General features: G+C 33.7%; 1 protein-coding gene across 1 annotated transcript; it reads left to right on the top strand.

Moving 5' to 3' along the window:
- Positions 1-2,480: 2,480 nt before the first annotated feature.
- On the top strand, positions 2,481-3,446 carry LOC117169383. Its single transcript, XM_033355740.1, has one exon. The coding sequence runs from the start codon at positions 2,481-2,483 to the stop codon at positions 3,384-3,386; it is 906 nt and encodes a 301-aa protein (XP_033211631.1). The 3' UTR covers positions 3,387-3,446.
- Positions 3,447-9,578: the final 6,132 nt, after the last annotated feature.

The raw sequence follows: 9,578 nt of genomic DNA, 5'->3' as shown, positions 1-9,578 counted from the left end.
CACTGACCTGGATTTAATCGCACAAGTAAAATAGAAACTCTTGGCTATCTAACTCTTTAAACCGTTTTTGGGTTTCATCTGAAAATATATCTCTTAGCATTCTCGCATTACTGAAGAAATTTGATGTCTCTTCTTTGGTAGGAAGAAAATTCACAAACGTAGCAAAAGCTATTCTCTGTCGATGAAAACGCATTGAAAAAGCAATGAAACGGCACTGGTCAGTGCTGATTCAGTGCTGTTTCTTCAGCTCTATCTTTACTGCTAGTTTTTTATACATGAGTTCTCATTTAAGTGTCCAATTAAATTTTTAAAAGGCTATATTCACTCAATGAATCTAGTCTTTGAGGTCTTTGAAAAGGTGTGTTAGTAGTGTATACTATAATGTTAGTGAAAATCGGTGTGCCTATGCAAATGCGACTAGGCTACCAAGTAGACCAGCTGAAAGGGATAAAAAATTAAAAATTGTAAAATTTTGAAATTATCTACGCGAAGCTTAGAAATTCAGAATCTACGAGTATCGATTAATTCAGATATCTAACTTTTGCCTTTAGACGTTTAAAATTGAAATTAATATCACGCATCTCATAAATGGAATGAGATGAGCCAAAACAAAGAACATTTTTGATTTCAAATAAATGTAGTATATTAGTATATTAGTATATGTTATAATTATAAATATGTATAATGAGACAATACATAAATTAAACAAGTGTTAATAACTTGAAGAAAATTCTAAAAAGGGAGTCGGTTTGGTTGCGGCCAGGTACTGTAAATAGCCCGGTACGTGACAAATACGACTGGACCATTATATGATCGTCCCATCACTTCTCAGTGCCGTTTAGGTTTTGAAAATAAGCACAAACAGCCACTGAAGTGGCACTGACGGCCCAGTGCAGTTCACCACTGTTTTTTCTGTGATTTTTCATCGACAGAGTTGGGAAAATTTTTGGAACTAATCTCCATTTTGCAATCGGTGCTAACTGAAAGTCGAAAAAAAGCTTAGTTAGATGAAATAAATTAAATTTAAATATAAATAAATTCAAATCCCATAGTAGGTAGCATATGCTGTGGCTCCGGAGAAAACTAATAAAAATGAAGTTATGACGGAGCGCGATACGAACAAGAGCAGAGAGTTGATGTATGTGACGTAGAGAAAGAGATAAACACATGCGCCATGTTAACTTTTCTGCCAATGTTGTTTGTTTTCACATATGCAGGTATGTCACGGCGCACCTCTATGGAGAGATACAACTTCTCTGCCATGTTTCTTTTAAACAGTTGCAGCTGGAACCGGTTGGAACTCTGGAAATTTTCGGAATATTGTCAGCATCAAAAAGTGAAAAAAATGACATCCAGTGGACTAAAAAAATGGTATTCAGTTAAATGTAAAGATTTTGGTAAAACTATTCTTTTCGTTTTTTTGTTTGGCTTTTTTAGCTTTTTTTATTATCTTGGAGAAAGCAAGATATCGAATTTAAATTCAGCGCATAAACCGACTCTGGATATAATATATATTTATTATCATATTTTGTTGAACAGTTCAAAGCTAACAACCGTCACTTTTATTTGTTAAAGATTGGCAAGAGATTTCCTGTATCTAACTTTCATTACCTTCGAGATCCGAAAGCGTTAATTGATCTCGCTTGAATCATTTTTTTTTCAATGATTTAAAAAATGTCCTTGATTTCACCCTATTAAAAATATTCGATATTGGAATCCATCAGTGATGATTTACTAATTTCGAAAATGTTTAATAAAAACATAAAAGAGGTAAATAATTGATATATTAAGTACTATTTTTGCAGTACCTAAAGAAATAGTTCAGATTTGACGTGGTTTTAATTACTTTTCTCAATTATTGTCTATAATGGCTTGCCCAAAATTACAATTTTTCGGGTAAGTGTTGTTTGAAAGCCCAAAAGTCGAGCTTGAATTATCTGTAATAATTTATACAGATTTGAGAATACTTTTACCATAATTTTAAAGTCATTCAGATACTTTCAGTGAGGAGGCTATTAAAAAATTCAAAAGAGCATTGAATAAAAGCAACATAAAATATCTGAGGATAGTTTTGGGACTATTTATGGAATAATTAGGATATGTTGAATGGACAAATTGTTGTCGTTCTCCCTCGCAACTGAAGTAACTCATGTATAATAAGATTTAACAAGTAGAATTGTAGAGAAGCCTGTGATAAACAATTAACTATTTTTATCAGATAAAAGAAAAAATACACGAAAGATGAAATAAACATAATGGATATATAGTTATTTTTTTAAAATGTTTTACAAAACTGATAAATTATTTTTCAATTAAATAAAAGTAGATATCGAGGTGAATAATTGAAAAAAAAATTTCAAGTTGATGAATACAAGTCACCCTATTATTTGTTCATTCTCGAAAACTAGCAACAAATCCAAGCTTAGAGCTAGACTGGATGACAAGATTGACTGAGCAGACTGTGTTTGCGGTGTTGCAGGATGCACGCGGTTGGATTGCACTCGGCCTTGGCTATCAAGCGTCAGCGAAAGCGTCGAGATGAGCAGCGTCGCGCTCGAGAGCGTCGCTACAGCATTCAGTCAGGGGAAAGCGGCTTAACGTCTCCAAGAGCCTCGACGGGTTCCTTGGACCATCACCCACGACACCACAAGATGAATAATTCCCACCGAGCAGCCGGCCAAAGTATGGTAGACTCAAAAGTAGTTACTTCAATTGGGATGCTTCACATCGGGGTAGTTTTTGTCGTTCTTGGAGCCTTTCTATTGGCTAGTGGGCTTCTTCCCGGAGACTTTGCTTCCTGGGGTACCAAAGCCACGGGGGGTTGGTGGAACGAATTAGTAGCTACTGGTCTCTTTGCTGTATTCATTGGCATCTTCTTGATCATATTAAATCGTGTGATTGCACAAAAGGAGGAAAATGATCTGGAAGAATACGTTCAAAGGCAGCTGACAAGGTCAAAGTCAGGTCATCGTCTTGAAAAAGACCTCGAAACTGGCGGTCTGACAACCAGACACGGTCGTAGAGCGAAGCAAATGAAAAGTACTACTTCATCGGAATCTATTCGCTCTCAAGATGATGAAAAAGGCTCGATATCTTTGCCAAGGAGCCCTCCACCTGCTTACTCGCCAACCTCACCAATCGTTTCAAACGGGGACCACATCATTCCGATTCAATCAGCTGTATTTCTTGAGCAGATTACTGAAGAGGAGACCATCAGTGACAGATTTGAAACTTCCACGACGAATAGCATCAGCCCAGGATCTCCCTGCGAAACAAGAGAGCTCATCCAAGCCAACTCGAAACATTGCAGACAGAATGGCACGCACAATTCTGAACTCAAGGCCAATGAACATCTGCCGCTTTACGTACACATCTCTAGGATTTAAATTGATACGATGTGTGATACATGTTGGCACCTGTATTTAACTAAGAAAAAATACGTATACTTTAATTCAAGATTCTCTCTTCCTCAATGGCAATGCGATGGCATATTCATATGTCCGGGAAGATCATATTTCTTCTTGATGTAGCTCTACAACAAATGTTTTCATATGTTACATCCAGCTCTACGTAACTCTAATGCTATTATCAATGTGGGAAGAGATTATACGGAACGAGATAATTTGTACTTTGTGAGAATACTTATATCTTCGTTTGGTGAATTTTGATCAATGCAACTGCCAAAATCTTACAAATAAGCTTCTCATTCGGGTGTTCTTAGGGTTTGCAATTGGAAATTTTGAGCTCCCACCGACCGACGGGAGCTCAACATTTCTGGAAATAAACTTTATTCGGGGACACAGAAAACACCCTACTCCTGATTCAGGCATTTTTTCATCAGGAACGATTTTTTTATGGAGAAAGTGACCAGAAAAAGAATTATGATCACATATATCGACGAAACTTGAACCAAAAGACCAGATTAGGTGCGACTTCAAAGGATTTTGATGTCCTAAAAGCGAATCCGCTCAAGAGATCCGCCATATTTAATGTCGCCAATCTTATAACCTTTACGCACCAAGCCCTGTATCAATCGAATAAAAACATTTTATTCGCTTTCTTCACCTTCTTTACTAATTCAGTGTAAAGCGAAAATGTTTAATGTGCCATATCTCAGAGAAAATAAACTTTGGAGATGATCCAACTTTGAACTAGAAGGAAAAAATGAGTATTGAATGAGGAATTCAGTTAAATTTCAGAATTTCAGTTAAAAATGAGGAACAGTTAAAAAAATAGCTGCTCGTCTTATATTGATTCAAATATGGCTGAAAAAGTCCATTTTTAACTTTAAGCTTAGGATGTCTTGAAATCCTAAAGTATAAGAAAAATTCAGGCAGCGGATCCGTTCTTAGCGCATAAAAGTCCTTCGGGTCACCTTATTCAGTCTCTGTGTCCAAAAAAAGTTATTTTTTGTCGGTTCGTGTTATTAGATGAGCTTACTGGATTCCGATCGAGATATGTTCTCAAATTCGCAAAAGGAAAGCCAGATGATACCTGACATTAAAAGGCTGAATACTTTGTCTACGTAAGGCTTTACAAATTAAGATCGCTGAAAAGTTTGCAGATGATTAGCTATTGTAAGTTGAAAAATATCACACAGAAAATACAACATTTTAAAATATTTTAATCAGGTACAAACTATACTATTCAATAACCCAGGTGGAAATATACCAATGGCGCAGTACAAAAATGCTGTAGTAAAATCTAAAAAATCTAAAAAATCATTCAAGTATTTTTAGGGCCATCCATTCATCATCATACGACACGTGGGTAAAGCTGGAAGTACCATTTTGCACAAAGAACGTCAGACCTATGCTATGATTAAGGGCTCATTTAAGGCTCATTTAATATACAAATGCCAAATTTTGAGCTCTGAATTTTTACAAAAAAATGCATGGTACTGCTAGCTTTACGTAAACCTAGCAGTACCATGGTAAACATACTCGTTATATCAGATTTTTCCTTTCACAGCAATTAAGGGCTTATTGAAGGCTCTTGCATGACCCACGGCGCAATTTGTCAAAAATAACCCCTATCATGAGAAAAACTACTACTACACTAATCTGAAAGTTGAGTACGCAAGAATTGAAGAGTCATTTTAGGCTCTTCAACGCCCCCAAAATCCATGTTCCAAAACCTTCTCTTGGTATTAAAAAACGACCCCTTACTTAAAAGTGCTAATAAAGTGCACTAAATATGCACTAATCATAAAACTGAGTACATCAGAACTAAAGGCTCATAAAAGGCTCTTGTATGACCCATAGTGGAATTTTTTAAAAGCAACCCCTATCATTAATAAACTACCCTGAAAATTAAATACGCACCAATATGAAAATTGAGTACACCAGAATTGAAGGCTCAATTCAGGCTCTTCAACCCATTAAGTCCCAAAACGAAGAAATTTCTCTCTTACGTTTGAGCTTGAATAATTTGATCAAAAAGGCAAAGATGCAATGGTGTATAAACGGAAAATATTGATTTTCAATTAATAATAAACAAATCAAAAAAAATCTTTTTTTTCAGCAATTTTTTTTTAATCGAAAAATGGCGTCCAAGAACGTAAAACAACAATTTTAAATTTCGTTTTATGGATATTTTTTGTGATTTTTTCGCTTGAATCATATAAATATTTAATTGTTTCAAAAAAAGGTGTTCGAATGATTTATTTTCAAACAAAATAAAAATATTTAGTGTTAAATAGGTAAAATCATGATATTAAGATTACAAAAAATCATTTTATTCCTATTTTACGTCATTTTCATAACAGAATCTTATCAATTTCATCTTTTAGCCGCTGTTTTATTGAAAAATAACGTTGCCCGACACTTACCACGTGGAGGTTGATGATTGAAGCATCTTTTTTTATTGTTGTTTTTTCGTAGTTTTTTTTGTTTTGTTTTTTTTCTTTTTTTACGTTTATTTTCTTATTGAATACTGTGATCTCATTTTACAGATTACATTTGTCGGTGATCAGTATTTGATTGAATTAGCCATAATAAAAACAATCCATGTCGATTTCTTTGATTTTATGCATGGCATAGCGTAATTGCAGCGGGCATAATGTATGTCAACCCCACACATACACTTATTATAAAGTTGAAAAGCATTCGAAAAATTTACATTTACTTTTTCTTTTCTTTCTTTGCTTCTTTTTTAGCCATAAACAAGGGTGACACTCCAGCAGCAGTGGAAACTATTGATACCTCTTTCGAATCAACAAGAGTAATATAATTTATCACACTTTTTTTTCGTGTTTTACACCCTACGTACCTCTAGGGGATTTCTTTGGGATAACATTTTTTTCTTTCACTCTATTTTCTCTGATAGTACCAGTAGATCGCAACCATCATTTTTTAAAATGGAAAACAAGATCGAAACTTGTAAAAAAATTGTCCATGTAAAGGTGATAAAAAGGTATTTTTCGTACCTCAACATTAGAAAAGAAATTATGTAGTAAACATAGTACTACGCGAGATCCCAATGAGCATTTGGATCATTTTTTTCGTCCCACATCCGAATTTTTTCCACAGTACAAGTCAAAATCTAGCAAATTTCCGTCGGGAGTACAGAGTCCCCAAAAATTTGAGAACAAATCTAATCGGTTTTCCCTTTATAAATTGTTTCAAGTTAGTTCTTCCAAAAAATTGGGCCATCATCTCATCCACTGTGATTGTTGCTTGAAAATACCCGAACTGTTGTATGTTCCTTCGAAACAAATTTATAAGTTTGCAATGAGAATTCCTATAAGAACATTCAAATTTTCCAAAGTGAGGTCATAATCATTTTGTTTTGTAGATTTGATTATATAATTTCTCATATCAGCACAAAAAAAGTCTCAAATAACTCAACACAGTTCATCTTCTGAAGTTTCTTTTTTTCCTTATCGGTCATTTGACAAAATTTTCAACATTCTGGGAATAACATTGTTCCCCTTCTAAACATTCATAAACATATTTCTGTTCTAGAGCAGACCGGTTCTCATTATATTTTTTAGAAGCTTGAGAATAAGTTTTATCTGGAGTGATGTGTTCTAAAAATTCTGATTCAGAGTCGACAGTGTCATCGTTACCAGAATTATTAGGGTTGGGTAAAAATATAGTTTCTTCATCTTCATCACCTGAACAGAACTGTTCGCAATCTAATTCTGAAGCAGATATTAATCTTCCACGTTTTAACGTCATTTAAAAAATTATTATTAGAATTATAATTACAAATAATATTCTTCGTCAAGGTAACACAGGAAAAACTAAGAATAAATTTTGTTGCAGGAAATTTTTTTATAAAATTTATTGGTCAACGGACCCTTACTTATCCTTTGAACCAATCAAAAAGGCTATGTCTCAAAATAAATTTCAAAAAATAAAATCCAAACTCAAATATTCCAAGCCAAAAGATGAGAATGTCAATTACAGAGCTTAGCGTGTACGCAAAATTATAAATTTGTTGCGAAGGAACATACAAGAGTTCGGGTATTTTCAAGTAGCAATCGCAGTAGATAAGATGATGGCCAAATTTTTTGGAAGAATTAAATTGAAACAACTTATAAAGGGAAAACCCATTAGATTTGATCTAAAATTTTAGGGACTCTGTACTCCCATCGGATATTTTCTAGATTTTGACTTGTACTGTGGAAAAAATTCGGATGTGGGAGGGAAAAAATGATCCAAATGCTCATTGGGATCTCGCGTGGTACTAAGTTTACTACATAATTTCTTTTCTACTGTTGGGGTTCGAAAAATACCTTTTTATCACCTTTACATGGACAATTTGTTTAAAAGTTTCGATCTTGTTTTACAGTTTAAAAAATTAGGGTTCCGATCTACTGGTACTATCAGAGAAAATAGAGGGAAGGAACAAAATGTTATCCCAAAGAAATCCCCTAGAGGTACGTACGCTGTAAAACACGAAAAAAAAGTGTGATGAATTATATTACTCTTGTTGATTCGAAAGAGGTATCAATGGTTTCCACTGCTGCTGGAGTGTCACCCTTGTTTATGGCTAAAAAAAGAAGCAAAGAAAGAAAAGAAAAAGTAAATGTAAATTTGTCGAATGCTTTTCAACTTTATAATAAGTGCATGTGTGGGGTTGACATACATGATGCCCGCTGCAATTACGCTATGCCATGCATACGATCAAAGAAATGGTTATGGATTGTTTTTGTTATGGTTAATTCAATCTGCTATTGCAAATGCAACAGTGATTTCGGATTACGTCCACAAAAACGAATAAAATTTGAGTGTTTTAGAATGCATGATGGCTATTTCAAAGAATTATTTTCGAAAAGAAAAGTCGTCTAAAAAAAACACCATGAGGTGATGAGAAATGAAAAAATGAAAAGCTGTTCTTTCTGTTCAATTAGAACATATATTTTCTGTGAAGCATGCAACAAATATATTTATAAGACTTGTATGTCAAATACTGATCACCGATAAAGGTAAACTGTGAATGAAAAATGACGTAAAATAGCAATAAAATTTTTTTTTTTTTAATCTTAATATCATGATGCATTTTTGATAAAATTATTCAAGCTCAAACGTAAGAGAGAAATTTCTTCGTTTTGGGGCTTAATGGGTTAAAGAGCCTAAAATGAGCCTTCAATTCTGGTTTACTTAATTTTCATATTAGTGCACATTTAATTTTCAGGGTAGCTTATTTACGGTAGAAAATTTATTCTTAGTTTTTCCTGTGTTACCTTGACAAATAATATTATTTGTAATTATAATTCTAATAATAATTTTTTAAATGACGTTAAAACGTGGAAGATTAATATCTGCTTCAGAATTAGATTGCGAACAGTTCTGTTCAGGTGATGAAGATGAAGAAACTATATTTTTACCCGACCCTAATAATTCTGGTAACGATGACACTGTCGAATCTGAATCAGAATTTTTAGAACACATCACTCCAGATAAAACTTATTCTCAAGCTTCTAAAAAATATAATGAGAACCGGTCTGCTCTAGAACAGAAATAGGTTTATGAATGTTTAGAAGGGGAACAATGTTATTCCCAGAATGTTAAAAATTTGTGTCAAATGACCGATAAGGAAAAAAAGAAACTTCAGAAGATAAACTGTGTTGAGTTATTTGAGACTTTTTTTGTGCTGTAATGAGAAATTATATAATCAAATCTACAAAACAAAATGATTATGACCTCACTTTGGAAAATTTGAATGTTCTTATAGGAATTCTCATTGCAAATTTATAAATATGTTTCGAAGGAACATACAACAGTTCGGGTATTTTCAAGCAACAATCGCAGTAGATGAGATAATGGCCCAATTTTTTGGAAGAACTAACTTGAAACAATTTATAAAGGGAAAACCCATTAGATTTGTTCTCAAATTTTTGGGGACTCTATACTCCCGACGGACATTTGCTAGATTTTGACTTGTACTGTGGAAAAAATTCGGATGTGAGACGAAAAAAATTATCCAAATGCTCATTGGAATCTCGCGTAGTACAATGTTTACTACATAATTTCTTTTCTACTGTTGAGGTTCGAAAAATACCTTTTTATCACCTTTATATGGACAATTTTTTTACAAGTTTCGATCTTGTTTTCCATTTTAAAAAATGA

Source organism: Belonocnema kinseyi, chromosome 3 (assembly GCF_010883055.1).
Source record: "Belonocnema kinseyi isolate 2016_QV_RU_SX_M_011 chromosome 3, B_treatae_v1, whole genome shotgun sequence".
Classification (NCBI taxonomy): domain Eukaryota; kingdom Metazoa; phylum Arthropoda; class Insecta; order Hymenoptera; family Cynipidae; genus Belonocnema; species Belonocnema kinseyi.
Note: the sequence above shows the minus strand (reverse complement) of the source record. Positions and strands in the feature narration are given on the sequence as shown.

Coding starts and splice junctions, on each gene's coding strand:
- LOC117169383 (XM_033355740.1), top strand. CDS start 2,481: ATGCACGCGGTTGGATTGCACTCGGCCTTGGCTATCAAGCGTCAGCGA.